This window comes from Diabrotica undecimpunctata, chromosome 5, assembly GCF_040954645.1.
Source record: "Diabrotica undecimpunctata isolate CICGRU chromosome 5, icDiaUnde3, whole genome shotgun sequence".
Lineage (NCBI taxonomy): Eukaryota > Metazoa > Arthropoda > Insecta > Coleoptera > Chrysomelidae > Diabrotica > Diabrotica undecimpunctata.
Genome location: NC_092807.1, coordinates 132,976,914 through 133,002,379, shown reverse-complemented (window position 1 = coordinate 133,002,379; position 25,466 = coordinate 132,976,914). Strand labels below are relative to the sequence as shown.

The 25,466-nt window shown below is 32.8% G+C and overlaps 1 protein-coding gene across 2 annotated transcripts in view; it reads left to right on the top strand.

The window, feature by feature from the left end:
• The window catches only part of eys (eyes shut), a 51,398-nt gene extending 31,399 nt beyond the window's left edge, over positions 1-19,999 (top strand). For both annotated transcript variants that reach the window (XM_072532721.1, XM_072532722.1), the window contains exons 13-17: positions 333-561; positions 5,270-5,433; positions 8,690-8,896; positions 9,586-10,298; positions 15,096-19,999. In XM_072532721.1, the coding sequence (XP_072388822.1) occupies positions 333-561; positions 5,270-5,433; positions 8,690-8,896; positions 9,586-10,298; positions 15,096-15,500 (1,718 nt within the window). In that variant the 3' untranslated portion in view covers positions 15,501-19,999. The remainder of the gene's footprint in view (positions 1-332; positions 562-5,269; positions 5,434-8,689; positions 8,897-9,585; positions 10,299-15,095) is intronic.
• Positions 20,000-25,466: the final 5,467 nt, after the last annotated feature.

Below are 25,466 nucleotides of genomic sequence, written 5' to 3'. Positions count from 1 at the left end.
GTGTCGAGTGATTGTCGAATGTATATATATATATATATATATATATATATATATATATATATATATATATATATATATATATATATGCAAATAATACAGATAAAAAGGTATAAACGGTAACTGTAAATACATATTTATGATTGGTTGGTCGTCATCATCGTGCAGCTAAGTTATAATCGGAAAAGTTAACTTAGAAAACGATCCCTATGAGACACTAAATGCAATAGTATTTATGACGACCAACGAGTCAGAAATATATATTTACGTGAGTTCGTTAAAAGTAAATGTTATTACATTAAAGTATTACATTATATACAACTTCATTGTTTTAGGAGGATTCGATGTAAAGAATTTTTCCACGCTGCCTCATGATCTGCCGTTACATACAGGCTTTTCAGGTTGTATTTATGATTTGGAAATGAAATCTGGAAGTGTGGTTATACCTTTCCAGGGCTCAATGAAGGCTTTCGGTAGAGCAGTCGGCCAGTGTGGCACAAGCGAATGTTATGAACGAAGCTGTCAAAATGGTGGTGCTTGTTTACATCACGGAAGTACTTTCATGTAAGAATGCAATGGTTTTTGTAACTATAATAACGACAAGATGTAAGGTTTTTTTCGAAGTTACTAATTAGTCAATGTCATCTCACAAACATTTATTTGAAATATAGCAAATTGTTCAAATCAATGTAAAGCGCTGAAATTCTAGAATTAACCTATTTTTTCTTTACTTATAGTCTGCAAGTCTGATTTTAGCCTACTAGTATAAGCAAAATATTAAACTCAGCCAGTATTTTATTTCATTCAGCAAGTCATTTACAATTCAGTGCGGAAAAGACGTATTCTTGCCTTGCCATTAGACAATAGAGTCTTTTAAATCCCGAAGCTTGGTATTCATTCAGTATTAGTACCCTAATCTCAAAAAGTGAAGATGATTTACAACGTGTGCTACACCAATTTGATATAACTGCCAGAAAATTTAACTGACAAGTTAATTGACTTACTTAAAGACAAAATGACACAGTGACAGATGACACTATAGTTTTTGCCGATAATCTGAATGACTTACAGATATTAACAAATCGCATAACAGAAGTCAGCAACAGATACGGACTAGCTCTTAACATAAAGAAAACCAAATTTATGACAATTAGTAAAAAACCAATACTAAACGCTCAACTTACAATCAACCAACAGAATATCGAAAGAGTCGAGCAATATACATATCTAGGCACCAATTTAAATAGCCAATGGGACCACTCAACAGAAATTAAACAGCGAATAATAAAAGCAAAAGCAGCATTCGTTAGAATGAGAACTATTTTCAACAGTCGAGACATATCATTAAAAACAAAATGCCGTCTATTGAACTGCTACATATTCACAGTTCTGCTCTACGGAATGGAAGCATGGACACTGACTGTTGCATCTATGAATCGGCTCGAAGCTTTCGAAATGTGGTGTTATAGGCGCATCTTACGTATATCCTGGGTTGACAGAGTTACTAATGTGGAGGTCCTGCGTAGAATGGGGAAAGAATGTGAAATTCTCATGACCGTCAAAACTAAAAAGTTGGAATATCTAGGTCATGTAATGAGAAATCAAGAACGTTACGGCCTTCTCCAGCTGATTCTCCAAGGGAAAGTAAATGGTAAGAGAGAACCGGGAAGAAGACGCATTTCCTGGCTTCAAAATTTGCGAAAGTGGTATAACACGACTACCACTGAACTGTTCCGCGCTGCAATAAGCAAAGTGAAGATAGCCGTGATGATCGCCAACGTCCGGAACGGATAGGCACTTTAAGAAGAAGAAAGACAAAATGCATGGTGAGAACAGCAAATCTACTAAGACGTAAATTTGAGCTGGAATGTCAGATAAAATTGATGGAGTCTAAATGTCTAAGTATCACACTATCTAGCTACGGAAAGCTCAAAACAAAAGTGGCAGATCAAGCAAATAGAGCAAACAGAGCCGTGGATTACCTGAATGGAACAGTAATGGAGAAATAAAAATATCAGAAAAGAAATGAAAGGCAGAGTTTATAAAATAATCATCAGACCAATGACATACCAGGTAGAAACACGACCTGATACAGAGAGGACAAAACGAATGTAAGAAACAGCAGAATAAAAAGACTTCAACAAAAATTGATGGTAAAACACTATGGGACAGAGATATATGACAAAGATGCAAGGTGAAGAATATAAGGACTGGGTAAGAAATTGAAGAGCACAATGGAATGATCATACAAACCGAATGACAACAAATAGAGTAGGTAGTAAAGATGGCAAGAGACAATTCCCCAATAGAAAGACGATCAGTAGGAAGACCATGAAAACGAGTGAACGACAACTTACTGGAGGCACATTGAAAAACTGACTGAGTCATGTCTACATAAAAAGAAGAAGAAAAAAAAAAACAGAAGAATATTCCGAAGGTACTCATATCTTGGTCGCCTAATTATATCCAAGATATTCTAGTTTGCCAGCACATGCTTCAGGCACAAATATATACACAAGGGAACATGGAGAAGTCCAGATGAGAATACAGTAAACCAAATCGACCATGTGGTGGTTGACGCAAGACACTTCAGCGACGTGATAGACGTACGTGCAAAACGCGGGGCGAACATAGGCACGGACTATTACCTACTACAGGCTTAACTAAGAGCTAGAATCTCCAATGCAAAGAAAAAAAAGGAGTTAAAGAGGGAAGGTTTAAATTAGAAGCATTGAAGAACCCTGAGATAACTAAGAGATTCGAGGAAAGTCTCGAAAGCAAGCTGGAAGGCTGCAGGGATGTTATAGTTGAAGATAATAACAACTATTGGAGGCAGTGTAGAGCCATATTGGAAGAAAAGGCAACTAAACTTATCGAAAAGCAAAAAACGTTAAAAATTAAGGTCTGAATGGTACGATGAGAAATGCGCACAAGCAAAGCAGAGAAAAAATCAGGCAAAAATCAGGCACTCCAGGGGTGAAGAACGGGACAAATAGAGGAAGTGTATAGGCAGCTGATAAGAAAAACAAATACTAAAAAAAAAGAAGAAAGAGCATATAGAGAGCCAACTAAAAGAACTAGAGAACTATAACGCACAAGCAGAAACTAGAAAGTTCTACAAGAGGATTAACTAGAACAGGAAAGAATTCAAACCTAGATTAACAATCGTTAGAAATAGAACAGGGGAGATCATTGGTAATCAGGACCAGATACTAAAAAGATGGGCAGAAAACTTCGAGGAAAGGCTAAATAAAAGAGGTGAGATAGGGCTCCATGAAGCAAAAATCCAACTCGAGGACATTGACGACGAAAGAGAGAAAGATAACATCCCAACAGAGGTAGAAATCATCCAAGCTATACAAAAATTGAAAGAAAACAAAGCTCCTGGGGCAGATGACATTCCTTCAGAACTTTTAAAGCATGGCAAAAAACCTGACATACTGTATATTGAAACTGATCTGGAAGCAAATAAAGTTGCCAGAAGACTGGAATGTAGGTATCTTCTTCTTCAAGTTCCCTGTGCGTTGCGAACGTTGGCTATTAACATGGCAATTCTGATCTTGTTTGCGGCGCTTCTGAATAGATATCATGGCAATGTAGGTATAGTTATACCTTTTCACAAGAAAGGAGATCAAACAATATGTGATCACTATAGAGGAATAACCCCTTCTAAACGTAACATACAAAATATTGGCATATATTCTTTACGACCGATTATCGGGATATTGTAAAGACATAATAGGTAAATATCAGTGTGGGTTTCGTAAAGAAAGATCAACGACCGATCAAATATTCCTTCTAAGGCAAGCTATGGAAAAAAACATATGAGTATGGCATTGATACTCATCACCTGTTTGTTGAATTTAGCGAACCTCCCAAGAGTCGAGTGTAAAGTTAGAGTGCAGAACGGAGTTTCCAGAACGTTCCCGTCTCAGATAGGACTTAGACAAGGAGACAGCCTATCATGCCTTCTATTCGATATTGCACTAGAGAAAGCGATAAGAGAATCTGGAATAACAACCAGAGGAACTATTATAAATCGCGGCGTACAATTACTAGCGTACGTCGATGACATCCACATTATTGCCAGAAGAAATGCGGACGTGGTCGAATCATTCAAGGCGCTTAAAGCAGCAACAAAAAGAATGGGACTAGAGGTTAACACTAGTAAGATGAAGTATATGAAAGTATCAAATTATATACAAGCAGCACAACCCGAAGTGAAAAGTCAAAGACTGTCATGGCTGGGACATGTGCAGAGACAAAACGATGCAATAACAACAAAGAAAATGTTACAATGGAAGCCCATAGGAAGGCGAAAAAAAGGAAGGCCCAGAACGAGATAGTTGGATGACGTGGAAGACGACCTGAAAACAATGAACATAAGACAATGGAGAAGAAGGGCACAAGAGAGATCTGAATGGAAGGACATAGTCAGACAGGCAAAGACCCATCCAGGGTTATGATGCCAAAAGAAGAAGAAGAAGCACAACCCGAAGATGTAACGATCGTAACATATACTTTCAAAGGAGTAAGTGAGTTTATATACATAGGCTCACAAATTAATCAGAATAATGCAGTGCAGATATTAACAGACGGATATATCTGGCAAATAGAGAGAAAAGAACGAAACTAGTGATATACATAACTCTTATCAAGCCCATCCTCACCTACCCGTCGGAAACATGGACGATGACAAAGAGCGATGAAGAACGTTTAAGATGCTTTGAACGTAAAATCCTCCGGCATATCTATAAAGAAGTACAGGAGGGTGGATTATGGCGTAGACGCTATAATTTCGAACTTTACCGCCTGTATGACAAACCTGATATTATTAGGTCCATCAAAATAAACCGGCTGCGGTGGTTAGGCCACATAGAGAGAATGAATGAAATGGAGCCACCAAAACATATTTATAACCAAAGAATAGATGGAGTGAGATGGAGAGTCAGACCCAGGGCACGATTTAAGGATCAGGTGGAGGAAAACTTGAGAATGTTGGGAGTACGAAACTAAAAAAGCCAAAGCGAAGAATAGGAGAGAATGGAGACTTCTCCTTGAGCAGGTCAAGGCCCACTATGGGTTGTGGAGCCAATGATGATGATGATGATAATTCTAGTTGACGTCTCTTAATGATATTTAAAAGGGTTTGCTGATGTCCTAGAACTTCTTCGTTTCTGGTTGTGCTGATCCATGGTATTTTGAGTATTCGTCCCATATATATTTAACATAAAAAATTATAAAATAACATAAGATGCGTGTCTTTTTGTAGGTGTCTATGCCAAGATGATTGGTTTGGACCATTATGTTCATCTAAGCATAACTTATGTAACAGTAATTACACCATGTGTGCAGAAAATTCAAGGTGTGTTCCTTTACTTTCACATTCTGAATGCGATTGCCCTTTCGGCCAAGTGGGGGAATATTGCGAGAAAAGTAAGTATCCATTTTTTAAGTTTAACGGATTTTGTAAACTGGTAGAGCAGATTAGTAATGCTCTACATAAAATATGTAGGTGTAAATAATAAAAAAATAATTTTATTAGTTTTTTAAAGATACAGACATGGACATTATTATTATAAAAAAAGATTCATTTATTACTCACTAGAGTGTGGCCCGATTCTAACGCATCAGGATTCTAGAACTTATGATGTTCTAATAAAACGCTTTTGTTTTGTCAGACAAAAAATATTCCATGCAGATTTATTTAGATATTACGAATAAATGTGAAAAATGCAAAATAAAACGTTTCAGGACGCACAAAACGGTACACCGTAAATTAGCTATAGAATTGTGTTTGCCACTAAGTAACAAACAGATTGCGGTCTAATAGTCGTCATTGTTTTTCCACGGATAGTTACAACTAAAAACTGACTTATTTCTTCTATCTAAATATATATTTGTTATAATCTCCACTTTCATTTGCTATGTCGCTTGTTAGGATTCGATCAGTTGTTTATTTTGTACTTAGTCATAGGTCATCTGTCAATATAGTAAATTTATTTTTGCACTTAGTCAATAACAAAAATTTACCTTACAGTGTGTTTATTATCGTCCATACTGTCATGTGATATTTCTTATGTGACTATACCTAAGATAAGGTATAGGGCTTTTTTGGTAGTCGCGTTGTTTGTTTTTTACATCTTAATGTAATCCTTAACTCCACCCCTTCATTTAACTCAGTACACGCTCCAATTGGACCGAAAACAACAGATATATGATGTAATATCGGCGCTAAGGTTTTCGTTACGGACAGACAGACAGACAGAATAAGCATAGAGTTTTGTATTCAGTCTTACTGACAGAGAAATTAAGCTATCTAGTCCACAATACAATTCTGCAAATCTGAGAAAAGTTAAAGGTATCTTAAAAAAAAATAATTATCTACCAGAATTTTACAACCCTCTAATTCCAATATCAATCCAAAACAAACCCAAACCATACCTAACAATAATATTAATAATAATAATAATCCGACTAACGTTGAGAGAAGTACAGCTTTCTGCATGGTCTATAATCTGACTAAAAAAAGATCCGAAAAGATCGTCAAGTACAGAGATTTAGAAATACAAATCAGGAGACAATGGAGAATGGACAGTACTCAGACAGTACCTATTATTCTATCTACTACTGGTGTTATTCCCAAAAACCTAGAGAACATAAAACAGCTGGGTCTAAATGAACATCACTATAAGGGCATGCAGAAAGCTGTACTCCTCGCGACGTTCAGATTTGTCCGAAAATTTTTTGAGATACTCCAACGTACCAAGTCACCTAGGGCTCGATTATACGGAAAGAGTCCCACCAGAGCTTAATCCTTTTGATACCGTAGGTATCTGGGATGAGTGAATTTTTCCCTTAGAGGGAGTGTGAGCCGTATGGCCAAATCTGGATCCGACTAAATCAGACACAATACTTAATATTTTAAAATATTTTTTTAAAAATTGAAGATTAAAGAAAATTAAGAACTTTTATCCTCTAGATATGCTACATAGGATGCTTTTTTCTAATATTGTTAATATAAATAACTTAACACAATTTTTTGCTAAATCTCAGAACATTGTATACAACAATCAGAACATCTATTATCATTCACTACCTTTTATACCATCATTAACACCTAAATTAATACAAACACTAAAGGTTATTGACAATATAAAAATAGCAACAACGAACATCAAAACTATTTCATCTCTATATTCCACAACTAAATATCCTACAGACAATTTTGAAAAAACGAATGTAGTATACAGCATTAGTTGTACTCAGTGTGAAGCTGAGTATGTTGGTGAGACAGGAAGAAATCTTTCAAATCGCATTATTTCTCACAAAAGTGATTGCAGAATTAAAAAACCATCTTGTGCTTTGGCAGAGCATGTAATCGATAAAGACCATATTATGGATTTTGATAACATTAAAATTTTATGTAGTGAAAGTAATAAATTCAAAAGGACTTTTTTGGAAATGGCATTATGCAAAATATTATTAGCAAAAACGATAATAATTTAAACAAAAGATCAGAAATTCAAAATCTAAGCAAAATTTATAATTATATTATTTCTTTATAATCTATATATGAAACTTGAAAAATATCACATTTTGATTTAATTTTCCATATATCTGTTACATTTTTTCAGACATCTATCAATGGTGAATAAATCTTCTTTTTTGTTACTAAACAAAAAAGAATTTTTAAACAAAATTTTATTTTTTTCAATATAATTGTCAAAAATAAAAATTTTAAGTTGGCATTAATGACATTGAGGCTTATTTGTAATTGGTGGCTACTTTAAATTATTTATATATATATATATGTATATATATGTATATATATATATATATATATATATATATATATATGTATATATATATATATATATATATATATATATATATATATATATATATATATATATATATATATAAAAGAATTGAATGGATACGGAGGCAAACCCAGGTGACTGATGTAATCCAAAGAATAAAATCCCTGAAATGGCAATGGGCAGGACATATGGCAAGAAGAACAGATAACAGATGGACCACTAGAACAACTATGTGGTACCCCAGGAACGCTAAGAGACCAAAGAGGCGCCCGAATCTCAGATGGGATTATGATATAAGAAAATTAACAGGAACAACGTGGTCTCGAATAGCACAAGATAGAAAAATATGGGCGCAAATGAGCGCAAATTATTAGAACAACGAATAACTAAGACATCGTCGAATAATAATAAGAACATAGAATAACATTGAAATAAGGGAGGCTGCACCGTAATTGGAAACGGTTGATAAAGCTGCACATGATGATGATATATATATATATATATATATATATATATATATATATATATATATATATATATAGAAACTTTTTAGTTCCTGGGATTGTCGGTTTGTTATAAATAAAACACTTATTGCTTAAACGTTATGGCCATTTTTAATAAGCACTTTAATGATTTAACATTACATAAAACAAAATTATATTTTATGTCTAGCCTATTTAAAACCACCAAATAGGTACTTTAAACATCCACTACAATCGGATAGTAGTTAGCGGTTAGAGGTGGTTAATGTTTATGCAAAATTCCCATTTTTTGGTCTTTTGGCCTTACAAAAAACTCCTAGCCACGCCATTGATTACACAATAATATAGACTATAATATTATGAATTTAATATATATTTTACTTTTAGATGAACAAATTACTGATGTGAGTTTAACTGGAGTAAGATCCTTTATAACTCTGAATCCCGTTGAACTCGAAGGTACAAAGTTCCACATACAATTTGAGATAAGGATTTTGAAGGATCATGGCGTTGTCCTATATATGGGAAAAAAAGATCTAAGATTTATTTGTTTATCCGTTCAAAATGGCGTCTTAGAGCTGAAAATACAGTCAGGTAATACATAAAACCTATGTTATCTTTATTATTATTTGTAGTAGAACCAAAGTAAAGACGGCCCTACTTAGTAGCCAAACTTTAATGGAAATTTGCTAGGTATGCACTAAGACTTAAGGAACTTAACTATAACACCCACAAGGAAACTAAATTCCTGTAGCTGGCTGTATATCATGTATCACAAAAAATTTATTTAAAAATCCTTTATAAAAGGTATATAATTCAATATAATAAAATTAAGTATATACCTTTTATAAAGGATTTTTAAATAAATTTTTTAACTATAAAAGTTAAAAAAATCTTTGAAAGGAATTCAAAAGGCAGCTCAAAGCTAAAAAAGAAGGCTTTGGCAGAAAACATATTGGATTTAATGGAGCAACGGTGACTATCAAAAAACAACAAAAAACTTTATAAAAGTGTACAAAAAGAAACTTGACGTAAAATACGAGAAGCAGAGTCAACATATAATCAATCAGTGTCATGAATTTGAAGAAGTCGAAAATAGATACGACACTTTTAACATGTATAAAAAAGTGAAAGAAGCGGCTGGTATCTTCAATAAGAGATAAACTGCACTGCTACATGACGAACATGGTAAATTAACCTTTTCTAGTTGATTTAGTTGTCTTTCAATGTATTTAATATTAAATATCATATTTTATTATTGCAATAATCTTTTTATTCTATAGGTAGCAGCAAAATTGTCTCTTCCGGTTTAGTAATTCGAAGTTCAAAACTCCTAGTCAAAGGTGTTTGGCACAAAATCCAGTTTGGACGTTTCGGCAAAAAAGTATATCTTTCTGTAGATAATATTATAAACACAGGTATATTAGACTTGAGTCATACAACAAATTTAGATAAAGAAACCATTTACTTGGGAGGCCTTCCAGATATGTCGCGACTACCTTTGTTCGTTGGTTCTAGTTTACCTGTTCATTTAAAAGGCTGTCTCCGTCACCTATCTATTAACGACAAAGAGATTCCACTGAATAAAGAAAATATTAAAGACTCTAGGAATCTTATTGATTGTGATGGGACCCCATGTGGTGGAGAAGCGTGCAAAAACGGTGGAACTTGTTGGCTAGATTCCTTTATGAAGCCGCATTGTTCATGTCCAGCACCATATTTTGGTGAAAAATGTGAAAATACCATGCTTTGTGATGAGAGAACTTGCAGAAACAGAGGAATGTGCTTAAACAATAAATGTACCTGTCAAGTTGGATGGACGGGTGCTTTCTGCGAATTTGAAATTCCTGTTAATAATCCCAAGTTCAGTGGTGACAGTTACTTAATTATGAGTAAAGTTGGGGATAAGAAGAGAGAATTAAGAGAAGGTGTGAAGAGTATATTTCTAAATTTTACTACTGTTGAACCAAACGGTCTTCTATTTTGGAACAGAAAGGTGAGTGTTAAATTAGTTTGTAGTAAAATTTGTTATAAGAAGTAGTTGCATTAAATTCTAATAAATTTGTTTTTAATTTTGCATAAAATTCTTTTACGATCTTCGATGGTTTTTACGATACGTTGATGTGGGTGCATATACTTGCACTATCTTTAGTGTTGTTTGTTTCTTTTTTATATTATATCATGTAGTTTTATAACTGTTAATCCTTTGGTTAACTACAAGACCTATTTCATTGATGCAATTGTATTTCGACGAGGCAACTAAGCACTAACCCTACCCATTTTTCTTTTTGCATTCGATTCGGAAAAAATGTCAGGAAAGTTTGTGAACGAAATTCATTGTGATAAAATGAAAATTGCATTTTGTGTATAAGGAGAATGCAAATGTATACGGGATGGAAACTCCAACTCGAATGGAAAATTTCGTATACGAATCTAATTATGTATTCTGCACGTCCTTCGAAATGTTATACGTATAAGAGAAGAATTTGCACCGGCAATACTGCAAATTCGAACAATCAAAACTCAAATAAAAAAAAAAGAATGATTAACAGTTTTACTTAACCTATTTTATGGTGATTTTATATCTAAAACAATTCGTTCGTTTTAAATTAGCTGAGTAAAACGTTAGCTAAAGAGTAAAAAAAGGACATGGCATATGGTGGTTCAATAAACGGCTGCATCAAAAAATAGCGATTCAAGCCTATCAACTTCATTGTGAGCGGTTTTGTTAATCTGTACAATTTTTGAAATTGTACATCCGACTAGTTTTCTATTTCTTATTTGCATTAAAGTCGGCTATAATGTATAAAACTTCATCTGTATTAAGCTTTCGTAAGATGTCTAGGATTTGATAATACAGATTTTAGACTTTATCGTAATATTTCCTATCTTCACTCGAGACATTTATTTGTGATACTGAGAAAGAACACTGTTTTGTCTACCATCCAACACCACTTATTACCAATTACCACCCAAATACCTGGGAATTACACCGTGTAGGAGACCTGGACAAAGAAGTGAGAGATCAAGTACAAAAAGCAAATAGACTGGCAGGATGCCTCTATTACACTATATGGTGAACACTGAGATGAAGTCAAGACTTTATAAAGCCAGTATAGGATCAATAATGACATATACCTCAGAAACAAGACCCGACACAGCCACAACGAAAAGGCTACTGGAAACGGCAGAGATGAGAGTACTGAGAAGAATTACAGGAAATACGCTGTAAGATACGGGGAAGTATTGAAAATGCTGTGCGAAACAAACAGTCAATTTCTAGACTCACTCGTCAGAATCTTTAACAATATTTATAACAGCGGGGAGTTTCCTCAAGACTGGCTAGAATCAACTTTTGTTGCCGTACCGAAAAAACCAAAAGCAAAGTCTTGTGATCAACATCGGATGGTAAGTCTAATTAACCACATTTCGAAGGCATACACCAAGGTTATTTACAACAGAATAAGCAAAAAATGCGAATATAACACTGGAGATTCGCAGTTTTGGTTTCGGAATTCTCTTGGGACAAGAAAAGCACTTTTTAGTCTACAGGTACTCATCCAGCGCTGCAGAGATATGAACAAAGACGTGTACATATGCTTTATAGACTACGCAAAAGCATTCGATAACGTAAAGCACGAAAAGATAATTGAAGTTCTCCATAAGATCGGAGTCGACTACAGAGACATTCGAACAATAGCGAGTCTCTATTGGGGCCAAACAGCTAAAATGAAAGTAGGATCTACATTGACCAATAAAATTGAGATCAAGACCCCTATTGTCTTTAATATATACTCAGAAGAAGTATTTAAGACAGCGCTGGAGGAAAGCACAGAAGGCATAAAGATAAATGGAGAAATAATTAATAACATAAGGTATGCTGATGACACTGTGATTCTAGCAAGTAGCATGGAGGAACTGAGTTGCCTAATGAGTAAGATACAAAAAACAAGTGCACAATACGGACTAAGACTAAATATCACAAAAACCAAATGGATGTTAGTAAGCAAAACCCAACAACCACCACAGCAACTGATATTAGACAATGAAAGAATTGAACACGTGGATTCGTACATCTACTTGGGAACAACAGTTAACTCAAATTGGGATCAAGCAAAGGAAATACGTATAAGAGTAGAAAAGGTAAGAGCATCGTTCACTAGCATGAAGCAAATTTTCACCTCTAAAAGCCTCACCCTACCTCTCAAAATTCGACTTCTGAAATGTTATGTATTCCCGGTTTTGTTATATGGAATGGAGGCGTGGACAATGACCGCAACATTGATGAAAAAAGTAGAGGCCTTCGAAATGTGGGCTTACCGACGTATATTACGTATATCCTGGACTGAGCACGTGACCAACGAAGAGGTACTACGCCGGATAGGTAAAGAAACAGAGGTAGGAATAAGTATAAAGAAAAGAAAGTTGGAATACTTGGGTCACGTTATGAGACATAATAAATATAGAGTACTACAACTGATCGTTCAAGGGAAAATAGACAGCAGAAGAGGTCCAGGGAGGAGAAGACACTCGTGGCTCCAAAACTTGCGGCAATGGTTCGGATTGTCATCTGCTAACTATTTAGATCTGCCGTAAACAAAGTCAGAATAGCCATGTTGATTGCCAACGTTCGGAACGGACAAGGCACATGAAGAAGACGCTGAAAGATCGAAAGAAAAGTGAAGACTTTAAAAGAAAATGAAACGTATATTGTATAAATAAATGGATACAAAATAGAAAAAAAGAATGGAATAACCACATAAGTAGAATGAAGGAGACCGATAAAGAAGATAATTTTTGTTGTTTGGTGTTCAATCACTTGATCAAGCAGTTTTCAGGAGTTTTGAACCTTACTGGGATGCGGAGGTGTTAAATTTTTGGGCGAACCATAATAACGAATGTACAATCAACCGAGCAAGATTTGGGCAAATATTTATGCTTCTTTGAAAAAATGCAATGACGCAAAAAAATATTTGTTCTGGATTTGAAGCAACTGGGATATAGCCATTGAATCCAGGTACTATTCAGTATGCTACGATTGCCCCTAGTTGTCTGACATAACGAGACATTGAAACAATAACCGAAAATTTTCAAGAAAATCCTGTAACCAAACCAGAAATTGAACCAACTGGTAAAAAAATATACAAATTTCGAAGAACAGCCGTCCTACAGTAATGACAGCGGTGTAACCAAAAAGAATAAAAGCAAAAAATTTCCGAATAGTCAGACAACGAAAATTAGAAAAAGAGAACTGAATAAAGTTTTTTAAACTCACATCTCAGATGAAGACAGTGACTCATCTGAGTCTTATACAAGAGATACAGCTTCCAGCGATTATAGTGATTCAGGTAACACCTCAGATAAACATGACAAAAATAAGGCTGCAAAAAAGTGAGACCGTGACGGTTGAAGCACTAACTGCAAGTTTTATTTTCAGTGGTTTTCTAATTACACCGGAGTCAAAAGTATCAACAAAAAAAAAAACGTCGATGGGCCATTAATGCGAAAACCGAAGAAGTTGCCAGAGATTTATTTATTACACAATCCCATAGCTCAGCAAAACCAAAACCGAATTTAAAAAATGATTCATGGTACTTTTTTTTGTGTAATGAACATAGAGTGGCTGACATGCGCAAGTTTGTTCATTGTAATCAATATATCCACAAGGAATATATAGGATTAACATAAGACGACAAGGACATATTTGTATGTCCTCAATGTGTATTAATATAAGTCTCTTTCAAAACTTTGTATTTGATCTTTAATTCTTAGTTTTAAACTTTATTATTCACCAAATAAGGCCAAATATTTAAGATTTATTTAATGTTACAATTTAATATTTCTTTATTCATTTATTAAGTATTTTATCCTTAAATTCGGTAGCTAAAATGTTAGGCAATGTGTATACAAGACTTTTCCCCATATATTTTTAATGAATAAAATATTACAGACATTTATATCTTAACGAGGCCTTATTTGGCGTCCTTACTTTATTACACAATTAAAAAAATATAAACATTAAACCTTTTATTTATTGTTTCACGTAGTTTTATTTTGCATGTGATAGTAGTGAATATAGTTAGTTTACAGGCAAACAGACATTACCGGTTATTCCTCTTTTTACATACGCGGATGAGATTATTGCATGTTTAACACAATCGTAATTATGGCGAAATGTCGAAACAATTTGATTGACCAATAATATAAGACTACAAGTGCAAAATGATGTATGGGCGCAAATATATTCCAAACATTTGCTAAATATTGGAAACGGGAAAATAAAACTGCATACAAATACACAATGCATCAAACTTCTAGATAATTTCTGTAATTTTGTTGAGACCAAACATAAATTAATTGTAAGTGTCTTTGTGGCTATCTGAATAATTACTTGAATCATAATTGGCTCAGTGAGCGCGTAATTTTGGCGGCAAAAAATATTGAAGTTAACGAAATTAACTTCCAGATTCAATATCTGTTACTAGGTGATCTGGTATCTTTTAAATCAATCGACAGTATTGTTAATGAAGACGAAGCAGTAAATTATCCAAAAGAATTTTTAAATTCTCTGGATATACCGAGCATGCCATCACGGTTTTCATGATATTTACTTAACCTGTTAAATAAATTCAAGCTAATATTAGTCGTATAATAACCAAGCCACAGCAAAGCTTGGTTGGGTCAACTAGTATATATATATATATATATATATATATATATATATATATATATATATATATATATATATATATATATATAATATTTTTAATTTAACTTATTTTTTTATTTTCAGGGAGGAAATAATATAGGAATAGGCCTAGAAAATGGTTTTTTGAAGATATGGATAGGTTTCGAAAAGAACAAACAAAATATTTTAGAAGTTCCTGCATACAGTCAACTTTCTGATGGTCTTTGGCATAAACTAGACCTCAACCTTGAGCTGCTTACTTTAAAAATTGACGAGAAACTTTTTCAAATTCAGAAAAAGGTAGACAAAAACACAAAATTTTACCCAATGGGAACCTTTTACATTGGAGGGATTCCCAATACGACCGGTTTAATGATGGAGACCAATGGGATGTTTAAACATAATTTTGAAGGGTGTATAGCAGCGTTCGGTACAAATATGGACATTATTACTGATTTTAGCCGCATGGAAGGCTCAAATATAGATTCGTGTGAAGTTTTAGCATTGTAGGAGTGTTACACACCAATAAATGTTCGGGAAGTCTGTAAACAAATAATGCAGAGATGGTTTTAGATTACAGTTTTAAATACTTTTGTCATTAATTAAAAGTTTCATGACCAAATCGTAATAGTTTTTCACGATGCTGTGGTGAGAAATTTTTTTTATTTTCTTTGTGTAGTTCTTCATTGCTCTCTGTAATAACGTTAGAAATTTATGATGTATGTTTGTCCGCTCTCTCAGTAATTTCTTAAGTTTATTTTGTTATCCTTAGTAGAATAACTGGTCAGAATAGATGAAGGAAGAGAGCATCTTGCCATGTTAATAGCTAACTCAAGTTGACTTGATAAGCACATTAAGAAGAAGGTATAATTACAAGTTTTTTTAGCTATCTGTTTGAGTTCTGACCTAAAGTAGGTAGGTTGCTTGAGTTATGGTAGGTTGATAAAGATAGTAAGATGGAGAAATGGGTGCATGTTACAAGGTTGTTGGCGAATAGAAGACCTACTTACCTTTTTTCTGCTGCTACAATGGCTATTGGTTGTTTATGGTCCATTTATCTGAATTGAAATTGAATTGGAATTTATTGTAAAAAAACAGGATTTTGTATGCCAGTACCACTTTAAATGTTCACTAAAATAACTAGTTTTTAACTGTTATCTGGTAATTGTTTTTTCTTTGTGATCACTTACTCTTCGATATTTAAAATACTCCCTCGATTCCTAAGTAACAAAAAAATAGCACGCTCTTGCGTGCACTTTACTTATTTGATTTCTTTAAATTTGTTACTTTTTATTATTAAAAAATAGCTTTTTTAAAATAATCGAGCTTGTAATGCAAGTTGTAGCAGTTTTTCTATAAAAAGGATCCTACTTCCCCCACCCACCTCTTATTTGAAAAGATAGACACAATTTTGTGAAATCAAGTACCTATATGCATAATTTTATATAGAATACGACGATAATATTTTTAGTATTCATTTATTATAATTGGACATTATGGTGAATGTACAACTATGTACATAAGTTCCAAGGTTTTATTAAGACTGTTTTTTATACATTATTTATCCTTAGCTCATCAATATAATATACTAAGGATGGAACCTATAAATAAATACTTTAAGTCCAAAGTAGCTATATTTGCTTCAAAGTTACTAGTGTGTACAGGGTAAGATATGCAATATTAACCTTATGGAAATTTCGCCAAGATGTTGCCAGTTTTATGCAGTGAGCGATGGAGTTCTCTACTGTCTATCTTTCTAAATAAACGGAATAAACCAGGAGTTCTCAACAAGTCCTCACGTACAATTTTATGTAATTTACAAATATCGTTTGCTAATAATTTTACATAATACTATACATTATTTGTTTCTAATAGTAACTTATCAACTTTTATCTTTTATTAGTAGCAGTAGTATAATAAAATGTGCATTAAATAAATATTTGTTTCAAAGTTTAAAATAATTCCTGTAATTACTGACCAATTTAACATGTTATTTATGTCCCTGTGGTGCTAATTACTGCCATAATGTGTAAGGAATTTGTAATTTTGGATGATATCAACTGCAAATACTTTCTTCTAAGTTATTCAGTAATTAAAAAGAAATTAGAGTAATTCTTGTACAGAATATGTTTAAAAGCTTGATACATCCAGGGCCTTAATTAGTCTTTATTTGTTCTTCGAAGAGCGTAAACACATTCGAGTTACGATTATTTGTACCATCTGGTACTATTTGTATTATTTGTATCATTGGATGTACTGTTACTGTTTTTTTATTGTTATTATTTGTTGGTGGCTGTTGTTATGATTTGCTGTTGGCAATTATTGTTATTTTCTGTTGTTGGCTATTGTTATATTTGACGCCGCATTTTTACCGCAAAATGGAGGAGATTGTTCAATTGAAACGTGGAAAAGCTCTAAAACTTTCAGAGAAGCAGATACTAATGAATATTATTAATTATCTTTCTAATCAGGATAACAAAGATTCTGTATCAAGTGTGTTAGGAAAGTGTCAGAAATGAGTGGTGTTTGTGAAAAGACTCTGTTTCACATACGACAGGAATATTCATTACCTGCTGGATTACAATCTCCAAAGAGCAGGTCCAAGAAGCGAAAGGTTGGTAATTCTTGTGACAACAAGTACGATGAAGGTGTCAGGGGCCAAATTCGTAGAATAGTTCATAAATTTTCTTCGTAACAAGATACCACCAACAATAAATACCATATTAGCTGTTCTAAATGTCGAAGAAACTTTGCCCAACTTTTCACGGGCCACGCTACATCGCTTGCTGAGTGATATGGATTTTGTGTTTATAAAACGTGGCAGAAATTCAATTTTGATTAAAAAACCAGAAATCGTTATCTTTATTTACGCGCAATTCGTAAATACCGTGCAGAAGGATATAGCATAGTGTATTTGGATGAACCATGGGTAAATATCGGGCACACTGTGAAAAAAGAATGGGTTGATAAAACAATTACATCTCATCGCGATGCTTTTGTTCTTGGTCTGACAACAGGATTAAAAGCTCCAACAGCTCGTGGTGCACGGTTCGTTTTATTGCAGGCAGGATCTACCAGTAAATTTGTCACGTTTTTGGCAAAGAAAAATACTCAGGACTACCACGACGAAATGGATGGACCGATCTTCAAAGATTGGTTCGAAAATAACTTAATGCTAAATTTGCCAGAAAAAACTATTCTGGTAATGAACAATGCCTCCTATCACAGCAGAAAGTCAGAACAAATTCCCAACAGTTCAACACTAAAAAAAGATATTCAAAAATGGCTTCTGTCAAAGGACCTATTTTTTTAAGAAGACTACCTAAAATGCGAGTTACTTGATGTAGTCAGGGCCTTCAAAGCAAAATATGACAGGTACATAATAGAAGATATTGCAAAAAAGCACAATGTGAAGATTCTGAGGCTCCCACCCTATCACTGTGAACTCAATCCCATCGAAATGGTTTGGAGTGAAGTGAAACGGTATATAGCTGCACGCAACGCGAATTTTAAAGAAGCTGAAATGCGAAATTTAATTACAGCAGCGTACCAGGTCATTACGCCAGAGAAATGGAAAAACTACGTAAACCACGTAATAGCAACAGAAAAAAAAATTTGGGAAATTGACAATTTGTTGGATGGTATCGAACCAATTATTATAAATATAAATAACGGAGATACTGATGACAGTGACGATAATAATGATGATGATGATAGTGAAGCAGAAACTAAATGTGACAGCGATTGACAGAAGAAGGAACTAAATATAATGGTGTACAATTACGATTACTTACACACGAAATTAAATACAATGAGTTCTTTTATTTTCAACTTATTTATTAGTTTTATTTTCGGATATTTCTACGTTTTGTTACTGTCAACATATATAGTGCGGTTTTTAAAAGTCCTTCCCCCCTTAACTTTTGAACGGAACAATACATAAATAAAATGTTTCTTTATATTTTAGTTTTATTTTATTCAATTTTTTTTAAATCTATAAACAAATGGTTTGTATCGCTAGCACATACTGTAGAATTAAAAACAAACTGCTTGTGTGACATAAATAAAAGGCATTTCTTAATTTCTATTTTATTTTAATTTAACCCAAGTATGTTGTAGCAAATATTATTTATGTTTGAGAACCACTGACAGAAGGAAGCCGGGCAGGGTCGTTAGTGGGCATTAGTACCTAAGCTACCCTCAACACAAAAGATGGATTAGGCTAAGTAGTAAGAAGTGACGTTTATTTTAATACAAGTTTGCAAAGAAGTATGGCATCGATGTTGTGCATTTGCCCTGTACAGACTAGTCACTTTGAAACAATCTGTAGTAACAATGACCGATCTTGTTTCCGGAATGTTAGTGGTGTAAACAAAAATCTTTTGGTATGTAATATATGAAAAATAAATATTTATTTTTGTTGTTATTTACATTTGAATAAAGTATAAAATATCGTGTAACATTGTATAATTATTAAAAAACTATTATTCTTAGAACATAAAAACATATATATTTTACAGGTACGTAGTTACACATCGCACGCCACTGATGTGACTGGATACAAAGTATTAAATTTTAACTAATTTATTAATGTACCAAAAACAATACATTGAATTGTTGACTTAACACATAATGTTACCTGTTTAACCTTAAAATATCAGGAAATAATTAATCACCTGTCAAATTCACGTCAGATATTGTAGCTAGTAATGTGACGTCAGTTCCGTCGTCTATCAGCTACAAGTAAAAATATCAATATGCTCCATCCTTAGTTTATAATATCGATGCCTTAGCTTGTTTTTTGATAAAATAAAATAAATAAAAGTATTGATTTGTTTGCAGACTTTGTGCGTAGTTAAAAAAATTTTTAGGTAACAAATATTGTTATAAACTGTTATGTCACAATTACGTAGGTATATATAAATATGATGCTAGTGATTGATTTGTTATAAATTTGTTTCTGCTTACCGATTTTGTAAAATATTATTTCTTATGTTTTAATAAAATATAAACAGTATCGTTGAGTATTCTTTCATATCTTGACAAGATTATTTAAAAAGAAATGATATTTATTACTAATATTCCAATCAAGATCTGTAAAATAGTACATCTTGGAAATTTTTGATAATAGGTGGAGTTCTGCTGGAAGATATCCTGAATGTCTCAAGAAATAATATCGACAAACATCTTATAAAAAATTGTAAATAAAAAATCAAAGAGCAATCATTAAAATAAAACTTATTATTACATTACAAAAGCTATAATCCCTCCCTAAAGTTTCTCGTGTCATCAAAAAACATAACCAACAGCCTCCTTGTTTTTGGCAATTGTCCAGAATTACTAAGTTCTATTGTGGCATTGTATGCGTTGTTAGCCTGAGGAGAACTTCAGATGGTATACTAAAACGACCGGTGGTCAAAATATGCCCACTGCCTATTTGTTAATAAATATAGTTTATTCTTACATCATTCTATTCTATTATCAATATATTTAAATTTTTGTTTATTTTAACACTTATAATTTTTATTCTGCATCTAAAAACATTTCTTTTTAGAGGGGGAGAATGTTTGGAAAAGTATTTAGTGCTTTTTTAAATGTTTTGTTTGTCTAATTTTTAATACTTTTAGCATAATGTCCTTATTTAGTTATTTGTTTTTATTACTTATTTTATTGCTTATCTGTTATAAATTTCCCATATTAAAATTAGCTATAGTCAAATTTTTATTTTCATTGAGATTTTTATTACTCTATATCTGAGATTCACTTGTCTATAAATTATCCAAACATCTGTGGAAACGTCAATAATTTACCACAGAAACACCCGAGTTACATCTTTTAAAAGATTAACTTCTCGAGACATCAAATTTATTACATTTATCAAAAAGTGCTAATGCGAAGACTAGCAAGAACAAAAACTAAGCAAGACTTTGTGACGAGCGCACCTACAGTTAAGTACACGTAAAATATCTTGATAAATTTACTTGAACGGGACGGCACGCAGAGACTTCGACTTTTAGCTGAAATCTGCAACGTTCAAAAGGTAAGTGTGTTTTTTTGAACTGATAATAATTCACGAGTTATGCCAATCGATTTTTTTATTTAAAATTGTATAGATTTCGTTTAATTTTTTCCGACTTTAATAAATTAACCAGCTATTTCTAATATTTCCTACATGAACATCCGTCACTTGTCAAATATAAAAAAAGTGTTTTAAAATACCATACATCTTTTCTCAAGGTTTGTATCTGGTTAAATAAAAGAGTAAGTTTTAGATCAAAGTTTATTTCGAACATAAAACATATTACTGCAACATAATCTAAAATTCCCGCAGTGCGCGAAATGTGACGGTGGTTGGCGTTGGACATATATTTGCGAACGGCCCGTCTCCAATATCCGTACTGTTCAAATTATTTTCGTTAATTTGACTTTCGATTAGCATCATGTTTTAAATAATTTACAACTTGTGGTCTATTTCCCAAATCAGTAATAATCAGGAATTTCGGTGATAAACCAAAACTACGCGTTGTCCTCTTTTATAGGCCAGGATTTGAACAATATATATATACACAAACAACACAGTTTATTAGGGTTGCAGTCAGAAAATTGGCCGGGATGTTAATGAAACACTCTTATGACTTTTTGTCTAGCTTTCGGAATGGTTTTATTCCTTTTTCAAGACACTGTAATAAGAAAAAGTGTAAATATTTATAAAATATCACAAATCTTCAGTGCAACTTACTAGTCGTTGAGATTATTTATAAAAGCATAGACACTCAACATTAATAACACACACATAAAATATAAAATAGTGGACAAAATACATTTTAACATTCTTTAAAATTTAGGTAAAAATAGTAAAAATTTTGTTGTCATCTTTTACTGGTGTGTTTTAACTCTGGCACATAGAGAACAAAAAGAAAAAATCCTATGATTAAAAAGTAATTAGGTGTACTTAATATCATATTTCTTTTTAGGAAATACTAGAGGCCCATCTTAGGTGATTTTAATTTTTAAACCTGTCTTAATGGTATGCAACATGTTATGCATATAACTGTAATTTGTGTGGGTACGGATGCAGGTAGATATTAATTTTATTTTGGATGTTTTTCCAGTAAGTAACAATAAATGTTGCTCAGTTTATCTATGTCTGACTTTTTATTGATACAAGATGTGTTCGATTTTATGGAACACATTTCCAAGAAAACACGTTTTGAATGGTTCTTTTCCTTTGCCAAAATACAGGAATCCTCGAAATTAAATTCATGTTTCAACGTTAATGCATGTTCTGTAAATGCACATGCATTTATTTTTTTGGTTCTTATATCGCTACGATGTGAGATCCCCTACTGTGAAAATTACAAGATGATTCGCCTATATATATATTTTGTTACAATTATTACACGGTTTAGAATAAACAACATCCGATGACTCCTGTATTGTGAAAGGATCTTTTGTTTTTGTATATAACTTCGATACCGTTTTCACATTTTTTTAGACAAATTTTTGGCACTCCAATGGGCAGCAAAATATCCCCTATACTATGTAACTTTGTATTGGATGAAGTCATAAGAACATGTAAGGAAAAGATACCTTTTCACATACCTTTTATCAAACGATATGTAGATGATTTGATCTTATCGGTCCCTGAAAACAAAGTAACTGATGTTTTAAACACCTTTAAACTTATGTGGCTTATATTTAAACGGTGTGAAAACTTAAAATTTACGGTTGATAGAGACGCTGATAATATGATTCCTTTTTTAGACATGCTGATACATCGTGGCAGTGATGGCATGCTAAGGACGGAGTGGTATCGTAAACCTTGTTTTAGTAACCGTTTTATAAACTTTCATTCTCAACATCCATCCAAGATGAAAACAAATTTAGTTTTGGCCCTGAAAACTAGGGTTATCAACTTGTCACACATCGAGTTCAGAGACAAGGGACTAAAAAAGCTGAGATCTATATTACAAGAGAACTCCTATCCTATAGGGCTTTTGAATAAACTCATTTTCGGTTCTCCTTTTCCTTCGAATTTTTCTGACAACCAAAATTTTTATAACAATGAGGTCCGACAATTAACATTGACACAGAACACATCAGTGATACCATCTAAAATAACTTATGGTTGCCTACCCTACATTCCAGTTTTGACACCGAAGCTAATGAACATCTTCAAAAATGTTAGTGATTTAAAAATTACAACCAAAAATGTGAAAACGGTATTGAAGTTATACACAAAAACCAAAGATCCTTTCACAATACAGGAGTCATCGAATGTTGTTTATTTTATACCGTGTAATAATTGTAACAAAATATATATAGGAGAACCATCTCATAATTTTCACAGTAGGGTGATCTCACATCGTAGCGATATAACAACCAAAAAAATAAATGCATGTGCATTGACAGAACATGCATTAAGGTTGAATCATGAATTTAATTTCGAGGATTCCTGTATTTTGGCAAAGGAAAAGAACCATTCAAAACGTGTTTTCTTGGAAATGTGTTCCATAAAATCGAGTACATCTTGCATCAATAAAAAGTCAGACATAGATAAACTGAGCAACATTTATTGTTACTTACTGAAAAAACATCAAAAATAAAATTAATATCTACCTGTACCCGTACCCACACAAATTACAGTTATATGCATAACATGTTGCATACCATTAAGACAGGTTTAAAAATTAAAATCACCTAAGATGGGCCTCTAGTATTTCCTAAAAAGAAATATGATATTAAGTACACCTAATTACTTTTTTATCATAGGATTTTTTCTTTTTGTTCTCTATGTGCCAGAGTTAAAACACACCAGTAAAAGATGACAACAAAATTTTTACTATTTTTACCTAAATTTTAAAGAATTTTAAAATGTATTTTGTCCACTATTTTATATTTTATGTGTGTGTTATTAATGTTGAGTGTCTATGTTTTTATAAATAATCTCAACGACTAGTAAGTTGCACTGAAGATTTGTGATATTTTATAAATATTTACACTTTTTCTTATTACAGTGTCTTGAAAAAAGAATAAAACCATTCCGAAAGCTAGACAAAAAGTCATAAGAGTGTTTCATTAACATCCCGGCCAATTTTCTGACTGCAACCCCAATAAACTGTGTTGTTAGTATATATATATATATATATATATATATATATATATATATATATATATATAATTGTACTGTTACCTAGGACATCGACACACAGTAAATATTATTGTATAGTTATTTATACGTTTTTTATAAAATGTTCATTTATTATTCACTTATGATATTTATTAAAAGAATTTATTAAGATAATTCAAATACAGCTATAATTCTGCACCAACATTTTAAAGCAAAATTAACATTTTGCATTCGATTTCTTTGATAATGTCAAATTTTATAATATTGTCATGAACAAGCTTATTTCGATGCATCCCATATAACAGTTGCATCTCTCGAGATGATGATGTGTGTTCAAGAATCTTCATGTTATATCGACCAGCTGACAGATCGAGGCAATCATACAAGCGAGAATAGAGGTGGACTATTCCAGATTATTCTAGTACATAATAACAGCTTGTATATATAAGCCGCGCTGATATGTCATCCAATTCTATGTCATCGAATTTTGCAACGATATCCGCTTTGATCTCATACAAAGCACTTTGGCGTGCTTGATAGATTCGTCTTCTTCGGGTGGTGATGGCGCCGAAGATGATTCCATTATTGGTAATTATTTAATTAAAAAAAGTATTTCTTAAAAATAATCTAATAAAATTTTTATTTTACACTGCCAATTGTCAAAAGGTAAATCCATATAGTTACATAAATTAGAACCGATCCTATTATTTAAACACGCACAGTGGTGTACGGTATAAGGTAATTTATTTAATTAAAAATAAACTCAGCAATGACTTTTAAAAAAGACTTTTGAAATTTTGAAAAATATTGTTCGTCGAGAACATCCGCGTAGTTCGGTAGTGATATTTGTAAGACAAAATATTTAAAAAGTAAGTTTGTGCCTGATCAAAGGTGCGGCTTGCAGAACTGTCAGTAAAACAATTACGTGAACAACTAGAAGAACGAGATGAAGACTGCAGCGGTTCCAAGAAGATCCTTTAAGAAACACTGAAGAATCTTCTCAACAAGAATGGAGATGACCCAGATATATTCCATTTTCAATCAGCAGTAAAAGTAATTTTAACGAAGATCAAAAAAAAACTTCTAGAAAGAATAATGAACGACTCGACGAGAAATTTGAAAATGTTTCTCAAATAATCGAGGAAACTCTGATAAAGAATGATGAGAAATCTGAAAATGTTTTTCTAATGATTGGGGAAACTTCTAGAAAAAACGACGAGAACTTCGAAAATGTTTCAAGAAGATTCGACGAGACTTCTCAAATAATTAAAGAAGTAAGTAGTCGGAACGAGAAATTTGAAGTATGAACATTCAATAAGGAAGAAGAGATTATCAAACAGTTAGGG